The following is a 23,900-nucleotide window of genomic DNA, read 5'->3' as shown; positions in this document are numbered from 1 at the left end:
CTTCCAATTTACTTAATGTATTCCTCATTTTGAACTCGGATGGTGTCAAAATAATGAGATCAGCCTCCAAGTCGATCTGGCCTGTCTGGCTTGCGATAGCCAATTTACCTCCGAAATTGAGATCATCGTTCGAGAACATTGTTTTGGCTTCCCTTTGGCTAGGAGACAACAAACCGAATTGGGATAGTGTCTTTCAGGCAAGTCTGAACATTTCTTTTAAACAATTTTTTTGTTATCAAAGTTGTGTAATTGTTCTTGTTTTTAGGACATAGAGGACAAACTGCAGGAGAAAGTGCGCACAGTCTTTTTCTCTGGTGTCAGTTACAGAGTCAAATTCAAAATCATTTTGCTGGTGTCGGATATTCCTGCCACTGCCTCAATCTTGAATATGCACCACCATTTAGCTAAATATGCTTGCACGCTCTGTTTAGTGCAAACTCAGCTCGGGGATGAGATGCAATTCTTTCCTAATAGAGCGTTTGTTATGAGAACTCCCGAAGTTCACAACGAGTGCCTTCAAAAACTCGAAACAGAGAATTTGAGATCTTACCGGGGTGTCAAAGGTCGTTGCAAAATTTTTGATTTGATAGACAACCTGCCCTTGGCTGCGCCTGTGGACGTGATGCATCAAGTTTACATGGGAGTATCTAAAGTTTTGATGATAGTCATTTCGAGCAAAACTGCGAAAGGGGACCTCGAAGTTTTGGATCGATTGGTTCAATCTATTCAGGTTAGTTTTACTTAATTCAGCATTTTTTTGACATCAATTTAGCTATTTTTTTAGCTCACCTGTGATTTCAAACGAAAAGTTCGCAGCCTTAAAGACATCAATTTTTTGAAGGCAAACGAATTGAAAACATGGCTGCTGTACATTGGTCCAGTTTTGTTTCATCTCACTGTAAATGAAAGTCTCTTCGAACGGTTTCTCCTTTTGAGCTACAGTATTCGACTTCTTCTGACATCTCGGACTTACGCTGATCAAGCCGGTAAATTGATACATTTGTTTCTAAACAAAGTCGAGGAATGCTATGGCAACGAAGTTTTCTCAGCGAATATTCACGCTCTTTCTCATTTATCTTGGCAGGTAAAAAATTTCGGCCCGCTGTGGACAACATCTGCCATGATGTTTGAGTCAGCAAATTATCTGCTGCAGTCAAAGTTTACGGGAACTGTTAACCATCCGGCCTTGCTTGTCGAACGATACAGACGAAACAAAGCATCCTATGCTTCGAAAGTTGACACAGATTCTCTCACTGGGCTCTGTCTTGAGCTGAAACTTAGAGCGAAATCTTTCACAAGGAAAGCTGTTAAGTCAAGTATCCCTGAAAGGTTTCAAGGCGAAGGCGATGAATTCTACAGTAATGCACAAATAAGAGGTCTCGAGTTCGATTCGGTGGCTCATTTCTCTTCTGTCAACAGCTATGTCAGCTTCAGTACACACAACTCTACCAAGTACGGTCGAATTCGAATATTTATGGTTAAAAATGGGTTAGAAAAGATTGGAATTCAACTGTACCGAGTGGTCAATGCTGTCAAATGCAACCATCCAGTGAAAGCGCCCTTTTTCTCTTTCCTGAAAGTTGAAGAATCGTCAAGATACGACACAATATTCGCAGACTCGATAAAAGAAAAGTTGCTACGGATTGATGCTCTGAATGAGATATACTTCGTACCACTCATTGAGGCTTTCGAACACGACTGAGACTTTCGTCTTTTTTTCTATTTTAATTTGATTAGCATTTTTTATTGCCCAGAGCAAGAAAAACTCAAACCAAACTCGTTGTTATGAGGTTTCCTAAAAAAATTGTATGTTTAAAAAAGTTTTTTCAGAGATAAAGTTCCTCCTTTCGGTCAAGCAGTTTTTTCCACTGAGCCAAATAGGAGCCCTACATTGTCATATTAATAATCAATGCAATGAACAACGATTTTGATCCAGCTCTTCTAGTTAAAAAAAAGTTTGCGTTTTAATTTTGTTTGCACACAGTTTCCTATATTGATGTTCCCTTTTCTCGTTGTTTCTGCCCTTTGCTTTAGCATTGATCTTAAGTTCATGCACTATTGATATTTGTCCATTACATCGCTATCGACTGCGTTGTGCCCAGATCCGGAAAAGTTAATTACAACTAAATATTTCGAGGTTTCGTAAAAAAAGACTAATTTTTTTTTAAAATAAGGCGTTTCTGTTAGGTCAAAGACTTGTCTAACGGAAACAAATTTAAAGCTATAGCTGGTTTGAAAAAATGGTCATTGAAATGTTCAAAAACTTCTCCAGTGTTCATTTTTCTCGTAATATATTTTTCTTCAAATTTTTCGTTACCCAAATATGTTAATTTGTCTTTATGACTTCCGATTGTCTCTCTGCAGTTTTCACCCGATATTTAAACTTGTGTTTCTTTATTATTCTATGCTTGCTTACAAGTGCTTACAAGTGTTTTTCATAATTTTGATGCAAAATATATGTTTTTTTAGATGTTGTGCCACAGGAAGTATTGTATTTGTATATTAAGGACCCCTTAGAGACAAAAGTGGTCTAATTGACCCCACTTGATCTCACGAACTTAAATTTATTCCAACAAGAGAACTAATTGCTGCAATAAACACTATCGTGGCTTCTTGTGGTTGGGTTACGGTTTTCCTGTATGCCATAAATGCTTCTCATCTCAAGCTTACGAGATTAATAAATGATTGAAAAAATTCTCTCTTGACCATTTATAGCCGCTTCATTGTTTTCTGGTCTTTATCGTTGATTCAAGTGCTTTCCTGGATGCTATGGAAAGTTTCGTGGATGCCATACAAGAATTCTTGGTTGCCATACAAGATTTCTTGGATGCCATACAAGAGCCAGACCTGGATGCCATACAAGTTTTCTTGGATGCCATACAAGATTTCTTGGATGCCATACAAGAGCAATAGAGACCAAAAATGTTCTGTTTGTGGTTTATCCTGTCTACTTTCTACGTGTATACCCACCCTTTCATGGAATCGCTGAAACGCGAAAAAAAATTTGTATGGAAAACTTGGCAACCATGGTAAGATCATGCAACGAAAATTCTGTATGGCGTGTATGGAACCATATATGGCTCTTGGATATGGTTGCCAAGAAAGGTCAACACGGGAGAGAAAGAAAAAGCCGGAAATTTTTTTTCGGGACCTAAAGTTTGTTTTGACTGGACATTATTTGCAATTAATCTTCCATTTTCCATCTTAGAAAGAAAGCTAACTGTTTGCAGATAATAGCAAAATGTCAATACAATAGTTCAATGTTGTTTTCAGTCGATTTGCAGCCATTCCCCTGTGTTTCCTTTTCTTACAGTTTAAAAAACCTTTCGTTGTTGCATTTATGAGATTAGATTTTTAAATCGTTTTTCTCGCCACTTTAATGGAGATTCAGGTACTCCTAATTTTTCAGTGCCACCATATCAGAATTGACATGTTATGTTTTTTAACAAAACTGATGATCCTAGCATCCAGATCACCTTACTTTGCAATATATGACCCCTCAAAAACTGAGCTAGCTTTCGCCAACGCGGGTTCAAGGACTTAACTCTGCTTCTTCATCGGATTTTATGCGCTTCGAGTTTTTACTTCCACAAAATCTCAATGAAATTTTTAGACCAATCTTGTTTTTGGCCCTCAAAGGTTTGTCAAGTTTGAGTTTGTTCATGCGACAGTTGGTTGAATTGGAACAAAATCGGCACATTTGCTATAATTTCGCTTAGTTTTCATATATGTTTATAGATTTAAATATATAGTTATAAAGCTATAGATTTATATTTATACGGAAAACAAAGAGTAAAATAGACAAAGAGGCTCGGTAATTTGCGTACGCACTTAATGTTCGGCCCCGCTCATCCACATTCTTGACTTAATTGGATAATAAAAGGGATAGAAAACTATCAAAAACATACACATCGTTCAATAAACAATCAATGAATACAATGATGCCACGCTAGAGGGCCGATAAAAGTTGTTGATAATAGGACTAATAGAAGGATAATAAAAAAATCTAACAACAAACATTAATTACGAGCAAATCTCGATGTCTATAATAAAAAAATAACAAAATCAAACTCGCATCAGAAAAAACCTTAACAAAACAATTGATTCTATGCTTCATTAGACAAGATATGGGACCTGTCCTCAATGGGACTGGTTAAAAGATCGACAAAAGTGAGCAAACGTGAGCGAACTTCAAAAATAATTTTTCATTTTTGAAAACAATTAACTTCGCAGTTATCAACGTCATTAGAAATCAACTGAAATCACTATAATGTTCATTTAAATCTACACAGGAAGCAATTGAGACATATCAAGTGTACAGAATTTCAAAGCCAACGGGACCTTCAATTATTGTTATAAATTAAAAATAAAACTAAAATCCTTTAAAATGTACAAGTATATAAAAAACTAACATTTTATGAAATCTCGTAGTAACCGTAGTGACCAAGCCGAGAACGAGAAAAAAATGTTTGAATCTAAAAAAGTTTCAAAGTTTGAACTATAACTCACTGGTAACGGATTGTGATTTGTGTTTACAGAGACTGAGCTACAAATTATTTAAAAAAGACAAAGCTCAAAAACTCAAATATAGAAATCTCGAGAACTTGTGGAAAACTAATGGTCGAAGCAATCAGTCACAACGTATGACCAATCTCAATGAACGTTTATATCAGAAAAGTAATTGAGAATTCTAATGAGTGATATTTAATTTCATGGTGCCCAAAATAAAAGCAAACAGGCGGCAGATGAAAAAAAATCTTTAGTTTAGTTTGAAAGTCATTAAAACAAACAGTTACAATCTGAAATCTCTAACTAGGTTGAGTTAAACGTTCTGGGAAGCAATTGAGACAAATCGCTACCGGCTTAGTGTCCCGATGACAACAAAAAGAAAGACAAACATATGCAAAGTGAAAGAAAAAAAATTGCGAGATAAGTGTTTCTCAGCCCAAAAAGAATAAACTATTCAACATATCCAGATACGTTTTGCAATTTTTCTAACGCTTCTCAATTTACCTACTATGCTTTCCTCCAATTGGATGTGTCAAAATGTGATAATTCCACGAGGAAACAAATTGAACTCATAAAATCAGCAATTATTATCAAAAGTTAGAAAAAAATTGAAAAAGCGTAGTATCAAAATAAAGAAACAATTAGTTGAATATAAACCCATTACCGATATTCATTAAAAACTCACAGGAATTTGTATCCCTCCTGTTGAAAAGGAGACTACACCTGAAGTTGAGAAAATTAAAAAGAAGTAGAGGCAAAATTCAAAATTCACCCCTATTTTCTCAAAACGAATATATTCAAAGTCATAACACACCTTAGATAACAATAAAACACTGTCTAGGTTCATTTATACTAACCAGTTTCAATCTGAAAGCTAACTGGTTTTTTGATTGAGGACACTAAGTCATTGGGCTACAAAGTATATAACAAATAAAAGCAAAACGCAAGAAGTCCATAAATGTTTTTACGAAAACAATTGGTCAGAGCCATAAAAACTATAAGCTTTAGTCTGAGAACTTTATATGAATTCGTTGAGCCTTGTTCACTGTAACTAGTATCTGTCTTTGATTGAGCCCTGATTTGAAATTATTGCCAATAATTTACTTAAAAACCCTTTACGTTGGGGAAATGTTTAAAAAAAAGGTCACGCCCAATCAAAAGCCTAAAAAACTTTATCCTAAGTACCTTTAGCAAGAACAAGATCAGCCCAGATACTTCTGCACGTCTAAAAGAACTCAATTGTTGAAATGGTTGCGAAATAGATTAATTTTAAAGCAAAGTTTTTCAGTTTGTCAAAAATAAATAATGCATTTTGTATATTTATCGAGTTTAAATTTGCAAAAAAACTGACAATATTATAATCCCAGAAGACTGTTAAAGCCAGCGGGAGTAGAATTAGCTTTATTTTGAGCTTAAAAAGATTATGGCCGCAGTTTTAAACTGTCTACTACCCTCAAATTTAATGTAAGTGGGATAAAAAAAGTGAATTTTTTGACAAAAAATGTTTGAATTTTGAAGAATTTAGCATTAATTTGAGCCAAAAAACTCGAACCGAACAACTCAGCAACCCTCCTCTATCTTTGAAGATAGAATCAATTACACTACAGCTAATAATTTTAACATTTTTTAGCAAAATTTGCGAGCATTTGGTGAAAAATACCGAAAATGTGAATAAAAACAGCTGAATTTAAGTCTAACTTTTCACAAAAATTTAAACCTCTATAACTCGTTTTAAATAACGAAAATTGAAAAAATCTTTTTAATTCCATAGTCTACGCTCTAAGGAAACCACCCACAACTCGGCCAAATTTTTCTGAACAAAAAACCAATTTGAGTATATAATTCCTCTTCATCAAGAGGGGTCGGAACAATAATAAATAATGATTTTTGTTCCTCAACAATAAAAGATTTTCAGCCGCCTATGTATTTTTCAGCTGAGGATGAAATGTCTCTGTGTTTTATGCCCAATAATTGCAGAAAACACGGAGAACCGCTAAAATACATTTGCACAAGTGCCAGATGCAACATTTCAATATGCGAATCTTGCTGGAAAAGTGATCACGCAAACAAAAATGAACATTCAATCGAGCTCTTCGACAGCACATTGAAGCCTCATGGCCAAATGTTTGATCGAATCACTGCATTGAAAGAACAAACTACTGAATTTGTCAAGGAGTTTATAAAAGAATGCAAAATTTTTCTGAGAGGTGTTTGTGAGTTGGAGGAGAAACAAAAAGAAGTGACACAATCAATAAACAATGAAGAATTAATGAATCGAGTCCAAGTAGTTAAGGAAATGGTTGACAAGCAAACAAAAGCTGCGACTTGTCTTCAGGTACAATTAAATGAAGGATTTGAATCAGTCAAATGTCAATTGGAAAAGTTGTCATCGCCAGACAATGATAGAGAAGAGAAAGAGAGTACAAGCCTACAAACACAATGGAGTGAAGTGCAGAAAGAGAGAAGAGAGATTGTGACAACAGAGAGAGTGATAAGAGAAGGTAGACAACTCTTACAAGAGATGACAAAATTGACATGTGAAAAAGTAATTTGTGATGCAGCAGCTTACAATTCCAGCAGACAAGAGATCCTTTGTTTTGATTGGCTTCCTGATGTTGTGAATATAGTAAGGATAAAATGTAGAGAGAAAAGGTTGGTAGTTGAACATGGGAAGAAGAGGGAAGAAGTGAGGCGAGACGAGGAGAATGAGTTGCATGATATTGCAATGACAAGTGACAACACTCTCTATGCTTCTCTATTCAGTTCAAAGACTAACAGATGGAGAGTGAGTGTGTTGAGACAGAGTGACTGGAAGGAGAAGAGGGAGATAGACACAAGTGTTATCAGAGACCAAGGCCGAGACAACCTCAGCCCCACTGTCTTTCTTTTTCAGTACTGAACTCATAACGATCATCACCGCATATGCAGGTCTATTTAAAAAAGAATCTACGCTCAAATAGCTTGATAGCCGACAGGTAAGGTGTGTGATTCACGCTCCAATGATTGATAGTTCAATTCCCTGGCTCCGTGAAGCTGTCTGTGTAAGGATGAGCTCTTACTTAACTAAACATAGCTCCAGGTTGACCATAGCCTGACCAATGTTGGCTGCAATGATGGTACCACGTGAAAGTTTCAGACGCAATAAAAGTGGCCATATTCACCAAAAAAAGAGCAATGCTGCTCATAAAAAGAACAGTCTGAAATGTGGGGAGTAATAAGAAAAAGGGCAGCTGAGAACAGGCCGCCGTAGCCTTATGCTGTTCCGCTGCGATTACGCAGGAACCAAAGATTATAAGATTATTTAAAAAAGAATCTACGCTCAAATTGTTTTCTGACGTTTACGATGATAAGTCTACTAAGTTTGATGATCAGAACTAAGGCAATAAGAGAAGATGTTAAGAAAAATCATCGAGTGTTGAGATTTTCGTCGGATTCAAACACAAGAAATCGTCGCTTTTCGTCGGTTTAGCTTAGTGGAACCGATGGTATTTAAACAGAAAAATGGTCGGTTCTTTCTGTTCCAAAAATACTACAAAAATTACTGCCATTGTCAGAGTTCGAACTTACAACCTCCTTAATACTATCTGGCTTCTGCTCCAATGCGCCACCTCTCGCTTAGTTTCCTTTTCTATTTAAATCAAACTCAGACTGACGATAACGACAAAAATGACGATAACCGACAATTCTTAGATTAAATACCGATATTACCGACAAAAACCACAATAATTCACAGCTCCTCCATAAAAAACCGACAGAACTGACAAAAATACGTCGATTTTGTCGCATTTTCTCAACACGTGACGGGCGGATTCAATCTCTTGTAAACTTGATTGCCACTTGGAAAGAGCTAAATAAATGCGTTTTAGACTTGATTTCACCTTCATAACCGACCCAACACCTTATACAGCTGGCTTAACGTATTTCATTTTTTATACAAGTTCTGGCACTGTGACACTGTTGTCCAATGAAGTGCGTGTGTCACACAAATTCATTTTTGTTTACTTTTTTAACCTTACCCAGGCTGAGGTCCCAGACCGAAACCAGATATGTCCAGACCGAAATGAACGCACGAAGGGGGTGTCGTGCGTTCAAAATTACACGGTCTGGAAACACGGATGAACGCACGATGGTCTGGACATGAACGCACGATGGTCTGGACATGAACGCACGATGGTCTGGTGAACGCACGATGGTCTGGACATGAACGCACGATGGTCTGGACATGAACGCACGAAAAATTTTCGTGCGTTCATTTCCAGACTTTCGTGCGTTCATGTCCAGACCATCGTGCGGTCATGTCCAGACCATCGTGCGTTCATGTCCAGACCATCGTGCGTTCATGTCCAGACTTTAGTGCGTTCACCAGACGGAAAAAAATATTACCTGCTGGGGTGCAGTGCAGATCCTTGAAGCTGAAGACAGAGAGGGTTCCAAAACTCCACAAATCCAGATATTTAAAGTCTTTTTTTTACGTGAGGTACATGAACATCTTTATACTAATAGTAGACAGTGCCTTTTTTTGCTGTGGTGAGCAAAATTATTCAAGGTGTCTATCTATCAGCATTAAGAATAAAATGAACCTCTAATAAGATAAGACTTTTTTTGACACTCATTCAAGAAAGCTGAAATCAACATAAACATATATCACACATCATAAACACACATCATAGACTCAAACCAAAAGACCGAAGCGAGAGACGAGCGAGACAACGCGAGAGACGAGCGAAAAACGAGCGAAAAACGAGCGAGAGAACGCGAGACGAGCGAGAGACGAGCGAGAGACGAGCGAGAGAACGCGAGACACGAGCGAGAGACGAAAACACGGGCGAGGGAACGAGGGGAGGGGTAAGGGAGAGCACCGAAAAATCTTGACGCCCGAAAGGCGTCCCACCCATTTTTAACTCTATATTTTTAATTTTTTTTTTAAAAAAACCAAGCAACACTTAAAACACATAACTTCTGCACCAACAACAGCTACATCAAATATTCTTTTTGCCTTACACTCTAGGAACACTGGGAACAATCCACATCAAGTTTGGTTTGATTTGAACAACTCTAAGACCTAATCAAAGAGACCTATTTTTAAAAATTATTTAAAATTAAATATTCGAATTAATCGGAAACTGACGTACGAAAAACTAACTTTTTTCCTACGCAAGCTATAGCAAAATTCTTTTTGTTGTAGACTCTATATACCCTGGGGATACTCCATACCAATTTTGGTTTGATTTGAACAACTTCTTGATCCGATAAAAAAGACCTATATTTAAAAATCCTTTTTCGAGAAATTCAAAAAGTTCCGTATGAAATACTAACTTTTCTCCTAGACAAACTTTAGCAAAAATTCTTCTTTTCCTACACTCTATCTACACAGGGGATACTCCATACCAAGTTTGGTTCAATTTGGACAACTCTAAGACCTAATCAAGAAGACCTATTTTTAAAAATTATTTAAAAATAAATATTCGAATTAATCGGAAACTGACGTACGAAAAACTAACTTTTTTCCTACGCAAGCTATACCAAAAATTATTTCCGTTTCACCTTCTAACTACACATGGGATACTCCATACCGGGTTTGGTTTGATTTGAACAACTCTAAGACCAATTCAAAAAGAGCTCTTTCTAAAATTACTTCTTCAAAATTATACGGAAATATTAGGAAATTTCCGTATGAAAAGTTAACTTTTTTCCTAGCCAAACTATACCAAAAATTCTTTTTGTTTTACACTCTACATACCCTGTGGATACTCCACGCCAAGTTTGGTCTGATTTGGACAACTCCTTGACCCGATGAAATAGACCTATTTTCAAAATTCGCTATTTGCGAAATTCGCAAATTTCCGTATGAAAAACTAACTTTTTTCCTAGGCAAGCTATACCAAAAATTCTTTTTGTTTTACACTCTACATACCCTGGGGATACTCCATGCCAAGTTTGGTCTGATTTGGACAACTCCTTGACCCGATGAAATAGACCTATATTTAAAATTCCTTTTTCGAGAAATTCAAAAAGTTCCGTATGAAATACTAACTTTTTTCCTAGGCAAGCTATAGCAAAAATTCTTTTCGTTGTAGATTCTATATACACTTGGGATACTCCATACCGAGTTTCGTTCGATTTGGACAACTCCTCGACCTGACGAAATAGACCTATTTTTAAAATTCAATAATTGCAATTTAAACGAAATAAAGGCAACTTTCCGTATGAAAAACTAACTTTTTTCCTAGGCAAGGTATACCAAAAATTCTTTTTGTTTTACACTCTACCTACACAGGGGATACTCCATACCAAGTTTGGTTCAATTTGGACAACTTCTTGATCCGATAAAAAAGACCTATATTTAAAATTCCTTTTTCGAGAAATTCAAAAAGTTCCGTATGAAATACTAACTTTTTTCCTAGGCAAGCTATAGCAAAAATTCTTTTCGTTGTAGATTCTATATACACTTGGGATACTCCATACCGAGTTTCGTTCGATTTGGACAACTCCTCGACCTGACGAAATAGACCTATTTTTAAAATTCAATAATTGCAATTTAAACGAAATAAAGGCAACTTTCCGTATGAAAAACTAACTTTTTTCCTATGCAAGCTATACCAAAAACTCTTTTTGTTTTACACTCTACATACCCTGGGGATACTGCATACCGAGTTTGGTTCGATTTGAACAACTCCTTGACCCGATGAAATTTCTATATTTTTGAAAATAGAATAAGCGAAAAAGTCGAGATTTCCTATTGAGATACGAACTTTTTTTCTACGAAAGCTAAGCGGGCCATTCTTTTTGCATTACAACGTAAATGTTACTGGTAGTCTGGGATATCAATTTGGTTCACTTTGAAAAAGTCCTTGATCCGATAAAATTTCTCTATTTTTGAAAATAGAATAAGCGAAAAAGTCGAGAATTCCGATTGAGATACAAACTTTTTTCTAGGAACGTTAGGCGGACCATTCTTTTTGCATTACAACTTAAATGTTACTGGTAGTCTGGGATATCAATTTGGTTCACTTTGAAAAAGTCCTTGATCCGATAAAATTTCTCTATTTTTGAAAATAGAATAAGCGAAAAAGTCGAGAATTCCGATTGAGATACAAACCTTTTTTCTAGGAACGTTAGGCCGACCATTCTTTTTGCATTACAACCTAAATGTTACTGGTAGTCTGGGATATCAATTTGGTTGACTTTGAAAAAGTCCTTGACCCGATAAATTTTCTCTATTTTTGAAAATAGAATAAGCGAAAAAGTCGAGATTTCCGATTGAGATAAGAACTTTTTTTCTAGGAAAGCTAAGCTGGCCATTCTTTTTGCATTACAACGTAAATGTGACTGGTAGTCTGGGATATCAATTTGGTTCGCTTTGAAAAAGTCCTTGATACGATAAAATTTCTCTATTTTTAAAATTCAATAATCTCAAGTTATTCGAAATAATTGCACATTTCCGTATGAAAAACTGACTTTTCTCCTAGGCAAGCTATAGCAAAAATTCTTTCTGTTTTACACTCTCGATACCCTTGGGATACTCCATGCCAAGTTTGGTCTGATTTGGACAACTCCTTGACCCGATGAAATAGACCTATTTTCAAAATTCGCTATTTGCGAAATTCGCAAATTTCCGTATGAAAAACTAACTTTTTTCCTAGGCAAGCTATACCAAAAATTCTTTTTGTTTTACACTCTAGGTACCCATGGTATACTCAATACCCAGTTTGGTTTGATTTGAACAACTCCTTGACCCGATGAAAAATACTATATTTAAAAATTAAATAAACGAAATAATCGCAAAATTCCGTATGAAACACTAACTTTTTTCCTAGGCAAGCTATACCAAAAATTCTTTCTGTTTTAGACTCTACATACCCTGGGGATACTCCATACCGAGTTTGGTTCAATTTGGACAACTCTAAGATCTAATCAAAAAGACTTATTTTTAAAATTACTTATTCAAAATTATTCGGAAATAAGAGCAAATTTCCGTATGAAAAACTAACTTTTTTCCTAGGCAAGCTATACCAAAAATTCTTTTTGTTTTACACTCTACATACCCTCGGGATACTGCATACCGAGTTTGGTTCGATTTGAACAACTCCTTGACCCGACGAAAAATACTGTATTTAAAAAATAAGTATTTGAAATAATCGCAAATTTCCGTATGAAAAACTAACTTTTTTCCTAGGCAAGCTAAACCAGAAATTCTTTTTGTTTTACCTTCTACACACCCTGGGGATACTGCATACCGAGTTTGGTTCGATTTGGACAACTCTAAGACCGAATCAAAAAGACTTATTTTTAAAATTACTTATTCAAAATTATTCGGAAATAATAGCAAATTTCCGTATGAAAAACTAACTTTTTCCTAGGCAAGCTAAACAAAAAATTCTTTCTGTTTTACACTCTCGATACCCTTGGGATACTCCATGCCAAGTTTGGTCTGATTTGGACAACTCCTTGACCCGATGAAATAGACCTATTTTCAAAATTCGCTATTTGCGAAATTCGCAAATTTCCGTATGAAAAACTAACTTTTTTCCTAGGCAAGCTATACCAAAAATTCTTTTTGTTTTACACTCTACATACCCTCGGGATACTCCATGCCGAGTTTGGTTTGATTTGAACAACTGCTTGACCTTATCAAAAAGACCTATTTTTAAAAATTATTTAAAATTAATTATTCGAATTAATCGGAAATTAACTTACCAAAAACTAACTTTTTTCCTACGCAAGCTATAGCAAAAATTCTTTTTGTTTTATAATCTACGTACACAGGGGATACTCCATACCAACTTTGGTTAGATTTGGACAACTCCTTGACCCGATGAAATTTCTATATTTTTGAAAATAGAATAAGCGAAAAAGTCGAGATTTCCGATTGAGATACGAACTTTTTTTCTAGGAAAGCTAAGCGGGCCATTCTTTTTGCATTACAACGTAAATGTTACTGGTAGTCTGGGATATCAATTTGGTTCACTTTGAAAAAGTCCTTGATCCGATAAAATTTCTCTATTTTTGAAAATAGAATAAGCGAAAAAGTCGAGATTTCCGATTGAAAACCGAACTTTTTCCTAGGCAAGCTATAACAAACATTCTTTCTGTTTTACACTCTAGATACACATGGGATACTCTATACCGAGTTTGGTTCAATTTCAAGGAGTTTTTGACCATACGAAAAAGGCCTATTTTAAAAATTCGTTATTCGGAATAATCGCAAATTTCCGTATGATAAACTAACTTTTTTCCTATACAAGCTATAGCAAAATTCTTTCTGTTTTAGACTCTACATAGCCTGTAGATACTGCATAGCAACTTTGATTAGATTTGGACAACTCCTTGACCCGATCAAAAAGACCTTTTTTTAAAATTCCTTTTTCGAGAAAATCAAAAAGTTCCGTATGAAAAACTAACTTTTTTCCTAGGCAAGCTATACCAAAAACTATTTCCGTTTCACCTTCTAACTACACATGGGATACTCCATACCGGTTTTGGTTTGATTTGAACAACTCTAAGACCTATTCAAAAAGAGCTTTTTCTAAAATTACTTATTCAAAATTATACGGAAATATTAGGAAATTTCCGTATGAAAAGTTAACTTTTTTCCTAGGCAAGCTCTAGCATAAATTCTTTTTGTTTTACAATCTAATTACCCATGGGATACTCGATAGCGAGTTTGGTTCGATTTGGACAACTCCTTGACCCGATGAAATTTCTATATTTTTCCAAATAGAATAAGCGAATAAGTCGAGATTTCCGATTGAAAAACGAACTTTTTTTCTGGGAACGTTAGGCGGACCATTCTTTTTGCATTACCACTTAAATAGTACTGGTAGTCTAATATATCAGTTTGGTTCACTTTGAACAACTCCTTGACCCGATGAAGTTTCTTTATTTTTCAAAATAGAATAAGCGAAAAAGTCGAAATTTCCGATTGAAATACGAACTTTTTCCTAGGCAAGCTCTAGCAAAAATTCTTTTTGTTTTACAATCTAATTACCCATGGGATACTCGATACCGAGTTTGGTTTGATTTGGACAACTCCTTGACCCGATGAAACTTCTATATTTTTGAAAACAGAATAAGCGAGCGAATAAGTCAAAATTTCCGATTGAAATACGAACTTTTTTCTAGGAACGTTAGGCGGACCATTCTTTTTGCATTGCAACCTGAATAGTACTGGTAGTCTGGGATATTGATTTGGTTCACTTTGAACAACTTCTTGACCCGATAAAAGAGACCTATTTTTAAAATTCAATAATCTTAATCTATTCGAAATCATCGCAGATTTCCGTATGAAAAACTAACTTTTTTCTAGGCAAGCTATACCAAAAATTCTTTTTGTTTTACAATCTAGTTACCCAAGGGATACTCGATGCCGAGTTTGGTTCGATTTGGACAACTCCTTGACCCGATGAAATAGACCTATTTTCAAAATTCGCTATTTGCGAAATTCGCAAATTTCCGTATGAAAAACTAACTTTTTTCCTAGGCAAGCTATACCAAAAATTCTTTTTGTTTTACACTCTACATACCCTGGGGATACTCCATGCCAAGTTTGGTCTGATTTGGACAACTCCTTGACCCGATGAAATAGACCTATTTTCAAAATTCGCTATTTGCGAAATTCGCAAATTTCCGTATGAAAAACTAACTTTTTTCCTAGGCAAGCTATACCAAAAATTCTTTTTGTTTTACACTCTACATACCCTGTGGATACTCCACGCCAAGTTTGGTCTGATTTGGACAACTCCTTGACCCGATGAAATAGACCTATTTTCAAAATTCGCTATTTGCGAAATTCGCAAATTTCCGTATGAAAAACTAACTTTTTTCCTAGGCAAGCTATACCAAAAATTCTTTTTGTTTTACACTCTACATACCCTGTGGATACTCCACGCCAAGTTTGGTCTGATTTGGACAACTCCTTGACCCGATGAAATAGACCTATTTTCAAAATTCGCTATTTGCGAAATTCGCAAATTTCCGTATGAAAAACTAACTTTTTTCCTAGGCAAGCTATACCAAAAATTCTTTTTGTTTTACACTCTACATACCCTGTGGATACTCCACGCCAAGTTTGGTCTGATTTGGACAACTCCTTGACCCGATGAAATAGACCTATTTTCAAAATTCGCTATTTGCGAAATTCGCAAATTTCCGTATAAAAAACTAACTTTTTTCCTAGCCAAACTATACCAAAAATTCTTTTTGTTTTACACTCTACATACCCTGTGGATACTCCACGCCAAGTTTGGTCTGATTTGGACAACTCCTTGACCCGATGAAATAGACCTATTTTCAAAATTCGCTATTTGCGAAATTCGCAAATTTCCGTATGAAAAACTAACTTTTTTCCTAGGCAAGCTATACCAAAAATTCTTTTTGTTTTACACTCTACATACCCTGTGGATACTCCACGCCAAGTTTGGTCTGATTTGGACAACTCCTTGACCCGATGAAATAGACCTATTTTCAAAATTCGCTATTTGCGAAATTCGCAAATTTCCGTATGAAAAACTAACTTTTTTCCTAGGCAAGCTATACCAAAAATTCTTTTTGTTTTACACTCTACATACCCTGGGGATACTCGATGCCAAGTTTGGTCTGATTTGGACAACTCCTTGACCCGACGAAATAGACCTATTTTTAAAATTCAATAATTGCAATTTAAACGAAATAATCGCAACTTTCCGTATGAAAAACTAACTTTTTTCCTACGCAAGCTATAGCAAAAAATCTTTTTGTTTTACACTCTACATACCCTGGGGATACTCCATGCCAAGTTTGGTTCACTTTGGACAACTCTATTACCTAATCAAAAACACTTATTTCTAAAATTACTTATTCAAAATTATACGGAAATAAAAAGAAATTTCCGTATGAAAAGCTAACTTTTTCCCTAGCCAAGCTATACCGAAAAAACCTTTCTGTTTAACGGTTAACATACCCTGGGGATACTCCATACCTAATTTGGTTCGATTTGAACAACTTCTTGATCCGATAAAAAAGACCTATTTTTAAAATTCCTTTTTCGAGAAATTCAAAAAGTTCCGTATGAAAAACTAACTTTTTTCCTAGGCTAGCTATACCAAAATTATTTCAGTTTCACCTTCTAACTGCACATCGGATACTTCATACCGAGTTTGGTTTGATTTGGACAACTCTATGATCTTATCAAAAAGGCCAATTAAAAATTATTTAAAATTAATTATTCGAATTAATCGGAAATTAACGTACGAAAAACTAACGTTTTTCCTTTGCAAGCTGCATCAAAAACTCTTTTCGTTTTGCACTCTGTATACAAGTGCTATAATGTACAACAACCTTTTGACCTTATTGAATTTGCCCATAATAGAAACACAGAAGTCCGAAAAACCATGCCCCGCAAAATAATCTATTGAAAAATTTGTTAGGAAAGAACAAACACGCTATAAATCGAAACTAACAAAGGACTAAAAATTTTTTGGGCTCCTTAGTTGTGCTCGAAGTGGCTGAGCATTGTAATCAGATAGGAGACTTCATTAAATTTAAAATAGAAGAGTTTATATTTAATGGCCGTCAAAACTATTTCCATTTTCTCCTCTGTATCTTCCACAACGAAACCAAAAGGAACAAAATTTTGCTCTTGCATTGTAACTAATTTCAGTTTCTTGACAAATCGGAGTTTTCGAAGCACACAACGTTCCACATCTCCACGAAAAAAGAAGAGAATTTCGCCGACAAAATACTCGTCGCCACTTAGGTCGTCGTCAATTGAGACACAAACAAACTTATCAGCAACACATCCTCGTCCGTAGGCCGCCGATGATAAGAAAAAATTTCCAATTTTACGACAAAACAGTTTCAAATTTGGATTTTCTGTGCGAAACTTTCTTGTCTCAGTGTTTTCTACAAATCCGTAACATTCATCTAGTTTTTTCTTCTCGTTAAAAGTTGTGAGCATTTCAGCCAGACAGTCGTCTTCTACAGTCATTTTCGCGATCATTTTTGCTCTCACAAATCTTCGTACTAGGAGCTGACACTGGTTTACGGTTCCTGTGAGTGGTGCAATCAAAAGTCTGTTGGCCGACTCAAACATGGCAGCAGATGCGGTGAACAATGGTCCTATATTTTTCGCCTGCCATCCTAGATGCCGGAGTAGATGAAAATTTATCGACTCCATCTTATTTGTTTTCTCCGACATGCTGATGCAGAATTCTGACAGCAGTTTATCACAAAAGTTAGCATTCTCGTTAGATTCAAAAAGTTCACGAAGAGCAAAAACCAATTTTTTGAGATCCACTGCGTCACTTCTTCGTTCTTCACCATGCAAATACGGAGGGAAAATTATGGCTGACAAATAAAACAACAAAAACTTCACTTCCTTTGCTTTGAAGCTGGCTAAGGCTTCGAGACTTCTGACGTTATTTTTGAACTCTTTCGGTAAGTCAACGTACTCGAGGAACGAATTAATTTCAGCTTTATGATCTGCATCCATTTTATTATAATGATGTTGAAGAAGATCTTTTGCTACACCAAGAAAAATTTGGTGCATTGGGTCAATTGGAGACGAAAGGGGTTGATTTGAAATTACATCAAAAGCTTTGCTTCTACCTTTCACGCCATGAGTTTTGAATTCGCAGTCCTCTTTTGGTCCCAACTCCGCTCCTAATTTATCAATGCTTCCATTCTCTAGCTCTTGTATGTTTCTCATATGCGAATCGAATGAGCGCATTTCAAAAGAGTGATCATGAGGGTATCGATGTGTGTATGCTAGATGAATTCCTCTCTGTGTGCATAAAGTGCAACCATAGTAACCATTGAACTGCTTCATTTTGAGTACTTTGGATTTTGCAATCAGATCAGTTACTAACAAGATTGGCTCAAATGTAATTGTCAATTCTTGTTCATTGAAAGTGAGCTTCTCCGAAACAGACAACTCGTTTTGTATATGCTCAAAAAAAACATCAAAATCTGGATAGCCTGAACCAACAAACAGCGCTCCTAGTACAAGATTTTTAAAAAGTTGTCGCGGCTTAGGTGGTAGATCAGCAATAGCAAAGAACAGCGGCCACGCCGAGGTTGTCGGAGTCTTGCAAACAGCAGCTCCATCTGTGTTTACAATTAACCTCACAATCACCTCCCTTTGATCATTCATGGCAAATTTTGGCATTAGAATATCGCGCGTGGTAAGTTTCTTTTCAGCGTACTCAAACATTTCGGAAAGAGAAGTCTTCACAATATCGACAAGCAACGAGCGAAAATTTATTAAAATCAGCTCCCCTTTCTCAACCAACGTCCTGTCACACTGATAAGAGCTGCAGAAGTCTTCAAATTGTTTTTTAACTGCCCACGGCGAAACAGATTGACCGTCAAAGAGTAGCTGATCACGCTTCAAGAGATCGTTCAAAAGCGCATCAGAAGCATTATGGACCGAAACAATAGCCAAAAGCGAGGCTTTCAAATTTTCCACAGAAACACCTGATACTTGATGCAAAAGCCCATTTGAATCATTACGTTCATACGACACAATTTCATCACCACTATCGTTAAAACTGTGGTTGCTGAACAGATCAAGTGCCGTTTTGCTCTGAAAATGGTCAGAAGGCAAGCTAATAACGGTGCTACTAACTCCATCTGATGAATCATTGCATTCTGGACTTCCAAATCTTGCTAAATCATCTCCGTCACAGGCGGGGCCACAGTTGAGAGGAATTGAGCTTGTCTCCGAAACAACACTGGCATTTGAATCTTCGCTATAGAACTTGATAAGGTCAGTGAGCAATGAGGAACGCACATCCCTTGCATTTACTTTTATTCTGGGAATCACTGTTCGTTTTCGTTTTGAGGGCTTCATACCTACTTCGCTCATTTTATCTTCTGACTCCTCTGCTTCTATACCGTGCTCGGATACATGTCCACAGAGACAAAACTTATTATTTTCTCCAAAAAAATCTTCATTGTAATAAGTAGTCAGTTCTTCGCCCGGCTTGATTTCACGAATCGCTCGCAGTCGTACGCACTCTCTGCCTTTGAAGCCACCACTCATGTAGTAATCGCAGTTTGGGACACACGAGTGATTTGCCCACCTTGCGACGCCAACTAACAATTTATCGCCTTCCATAAGGGACCAGTCATCAATCACACGATCTTTTGGTTTTTTTGCCAGCAAGCCTACAGCACATTTGATTTCACCTTTTTTGATTACTTTTCCACTGCGATTCACCAAACAGTACCCGCCGAAATTGTCAGCTTCGATACGAAAACCTTCAGTGAGAGCACATTTGTAAATTTCTTCCATATCCTGACTCAGCTTTTTGAAATCTCTGTCAGAATCAATCAAATTCATGTAACTTTCTTGGGACATCAATTCTGTGAGCAAATGTATTTCATTGGCCGTTTTTTGAACATAACGCTCAGCGACAAAACCTTCAATTTGGGCCAATTTTTCGCAATTATCCATTTCATCTTAAATTAAAAATTACATTGAGAAACACAATTTCTTGAGAAGCTATTGCAATATGAATATGAGACAGGGAAAAAAGTCCGACTTCAAAAATTCTTTCAGTTCTAGCACAAAAAAATCGACATAAACGGGAGTAATTTTGATAACTGCATGCTAAAGCTGCATGATGAGAGAACACATAGCCACCGATGAATTAAATCAAACCAATCGTTAAATCAGAAGGAAAATCTAAGCAAGAACTAGACAAATGACTTCATTTACAAATCAAAATCCACAAAATGAATCAATTTTGTCATAACTAACAACAATTAGAGTTACAACTAACTTCGCCGTAAAATTTAGGCAAAAACTAGACAAATGTTCTGTTTCTTTGTAACCACTGTCATGATAAGTTTAAATCAAATGTCAAGTTTAAATATAGCTAACTTAGAGGTCTAACTGAAACCTTTCCTCTTGGCTATAAAGGTTTTACAAAAAAGCTATTGTTATTTCATTCCGCCTGATTGTTCGCAGTCGTCGGCGTCTCTGATACTTCTTGCCTATGTTCAACAACCTCAGCATTTTTCAGATAGCTTTTCCTCTCCCTTCCTGATTGGTTTGCAGAATCTCTCGCCTTCCTCAGTGCCATTCGAGGTGTCAAAGGATACTTTTGCTTCACGACGTCTAAACAAGAGAAAACTCTCTGCATGAGTAATAATTTTTAAGAATAGAAGACCGATGCTAACTTATTGCAATTTTTCTAGAACTATTTTTTGAAGAGTGAGATCAACAGAAAAGTACAAAAACCTTCAAACAATTCTCGTTTTTCGAGAGGCGCTTCTGTACGTGTGCCTGAGCTCTGACTGTACATCATCTGATCAACCAAGCCGTCAACTCCAAAAATTTTTCTGCCCAAACAACGGCCAAGTTGAGATGGATAGCAGTTTGCCACATGGGTCTTCATCAGATCTTCTCCCTCGAATTCAACTCTATGAACTGGGTAGGCGGCCCTCAAATCTGGATTCTCGTCAATGCTTTGAAACCCAAACTTTTGAAGAATGGAGATTTCCTGAACGTCTTCGAGCTGAAATAAAACAGCTTGGAAAAAATGTTTTGTTTGATTGAAAAAAATTCAAACCAACCGTATCATCAAGCTCGCCCAGAATTTTGCGTCGTTTCTTGTCATGCTTTGCCTTAATTCCAACCCCCACTTGTTGTGCACAGTTCATTCTCTCGTCGTGACCTTTCAAGAAGTCTTCGAACTCTTTGCACATGGAAGTTGAGCAGCTCTAGAAATTAAAAAAAGTATTGAGAGAGCAAAGTTTTGGACACTTTATAATAAAAAAAATTTATAATGTCAGCCAATGGTTTGATAACTTTTTCCAATTAAGGGATTGAACAATGAAAGCAAAAACTTACGCCATTTTTCAACAACAAAACAACAAACCTCCGATTTGTCAGCAGCCGTTGTCGCCTTTGGCAAAAAAAGAAGTGACCGTGTCTCTTTGTTTGGTTCTGCGACTGCTTTTGTGGGGCAAACACTTTTTTCTGTTACTTTTGCTCTGGCTTTTGCGGGACCAAGACTTTTTTCTGGGCACGTTTGAGGCATCTCTTTTTGCGTAGCTTCAGTCGGTTCGGGAGACGAGAAAAGCAGATCAGGTGAGTCAACGACATGAGTAGCTGCAGGTTGAGTTGCGCTTGTTGTTCCTGGCCCCTCCCAGAGAAAGGGGGGTCGCTGTCCTTTCTTATAAATTTCGGCCGCTTGCTTCTTGTATTCGCGCACTCTCTCGGCCGGCCCTCTACCCAAATACAGCATTCTGCGAGGATCGCGGTTGTGTCTTATGAATTCGTACTCTCCAGGTTGTAAGGCGAGCTTCGCTTCGTCAGAATAACCTCTGGGCCAAGCAATACTATTGAGACCCGTCGATACACAAGCTTTTTCGTATATGAAAACAAACAACGTATTTCTATGCTCATGACGAATGCTGCGTTCAACTTGTGTTTCCGGGTCCGTCTCAAAGCTGGGAATTTTTACTTGCCTCTTAGGGCGATCGCTGGAATTGGCCATAGATCTGAAAGACAGATTGAAAATTATTCACATCGAAGCAAGTCAAATAGTTGAGTACAAACAAGTAGAATCAAAGAAAACAAGATTGAAAGTCATTATGTTTCTTGTGGGTTCATCATTGAAACTACACACTATCTCATAAAACAAATTTGGAAGCTTTGATTCAGTTTAAAGCATTAGAAATCTAAACTAACTCATAAATTTAACTGCTGCATCTGAGTCCTGTTGCATCTGACAGTTATAGAATTAAAAGAAGTACATACAAGTAAAGTATACTCTTAGCACCTTGAATGAGCTATGGATCTGGAACAAAGTGAGTGAACTCAATAAATCTACGTTTATGCATTTTCTTGGTTGGCTTTTTTTCCCCGATACAAATCTTTCTTCTTATTCTTAGCTTCTTCGCTGTACTTGCCTTTACCTTCTAACCTCTGCTTCGCATTTAATCCAGCTTTATTGGCCGCTTTCTTGGCTTGTTTTCTGGCATCGGGGAATGATGAGCTCGGAAACTTTCTCTCAACTGATCCTAAAATTGAGACTTGTTAAACGTTAACTTACTAAAGGGAGTTCACGGGATTTTGGGAAAACGTCAAACACCTTTCAGAAACAAGAAATTTTCTAACTCACGAAAAAATTTTAGCAGGGACTCCTTTGATGCACACTTTCTTCCATCTGTCAGGCTCTTTGTGGGTAGAATCATTTCGTACGCCAGTCCATCAACTCCGTAAATCCACTTACGAAGTGCCAGTCCGTATTCGGAGGGTTTGTGTCCACTGTAGACATGGTCTAGATTTTTCCCGTTCAGACCAAACTGCACAGGAGGTTTCTTCTCCACAAACCGAAAGACTGTGTGCTCATCAAGATCGTCGTGGTTATCCGTTTGATCCTCGTCTGGGTTATCTTCAACGTTACCAGTTTCTTCCGGAAGTTCCGCAATCTCGTCAATACTTGCAAGCGCGCTGGTGACCTTCAAGAGAACAAACTTTTTAAAATGATAATGTAAGTTAAGTTGTCAAATTAGACTAACGTAATTATTGAAGTTGCGCTTCACGGATAGCAAATCATCGACGGCCTGACTTGTTGAGCCTCGCAGAAGGTCGACCAAGTCATGCATCCGTTTCTCATTCTCTAGCAAAACTTCAGTCATTCCTTTATGTTTTGCACAACACTAAAAAGAAACAATCATTAGTGCTTTAGCCGACTAGGATTTCAATGATGCAAGTAAAAGATAATCATACCGAGACAATAGTTCCCTTCGCAATCTTTGACGAAGATTGTGGATTCAAGCAATTGCCGCTGGATACTTCCGAAGCTGCTGGGCAAATTTCCACAGTCACAGGTTCCACAGCTTTGAGAGGCTTTGTAATTCGCTTTAACTCTTCTAGCTCGCTTGAAAAATCATCAATACCTTGCAGCACAATTGAGTAACCACACAATTTACCATCCCTGTTAAGCATTATGTTACTACCCGCTTCCAGCTTCACTTTCTCGAAATAGCTTAAACAGCCCCACATATCTGAATCTGCGTCAATAATTCGAACGTCATCCTTCTGATTACTCATAATTAACCAGTTGAGTTTAGCAGCAGACATTTTCAAGACCTGAAAAAATTTAGAAGATTGAGATCAAACAGAAAATCATTGGAACGTAAACCGCACAATTAAATCAAGATTGTCATTCTGAGGAGAAAACTGATTGATAGACACAACTATAAATGAAACTGTTAAATCTGATTCCAGTAATCAATATGTACGAACTGTTCAGCTAAATCTGATTCCAGTAATCAATATGTACGACCTGTTTAGCTAAGTTAACGAAATTACAGTTTAACCTCAGCCGAAAAAACAGCCATTCTCAACTGGGCTTAAGTCTTCAGAATGCACTGAGACTGTATCAGAGCTCGAGTCA

At 36.8% G+C, this 23,900-nt stretch overlaps 1 protein-coding gene across 2 annotated transcripts in view; it reads left to right on the top strand.

Annotated features, from left to right (window-relative positions):
• Positions 1–23,900, top strand: part of LOC142353575 (uncharacterized) — a 240,676-nt gene that overhangs the window by 208,162 nt on the left and 8,614 nt on the right. For both annotated transcript variants that reach the window (XM_075405854.1, XM_075405853.1), the window contains one exon: positions 6,444–7,387. In XM_075405854.1, coding sequence (XP_075261969.1) covers positions 6,455–7,387 — 933 coding nt within the window. In that variant the 5' untranslated portion in view covers positions 6,444–6,454. The remainder of the gene's footprint in view (positions 1–6,443; positions 7,388–23,900) is intronic.

Source organism: Convolutriloba macropyga, chromosome 14 (assembly GCF_964194025.1).
Source record: "Convolutriloba macropyga chromosome 14, txConMacr16.3, whole genome shotgun sequence".
Lineage (NCBI taxonomy): Eukaryota > Metazoa > Xenacoelomorpha > Acoela > Convolutidae > Convolutriloba > Convolutriloba macropyga.
Note: the sequence above shows the minus strand (reverse complement) of the source record. Positions and strands in the feature narration are given on the sequence as shown.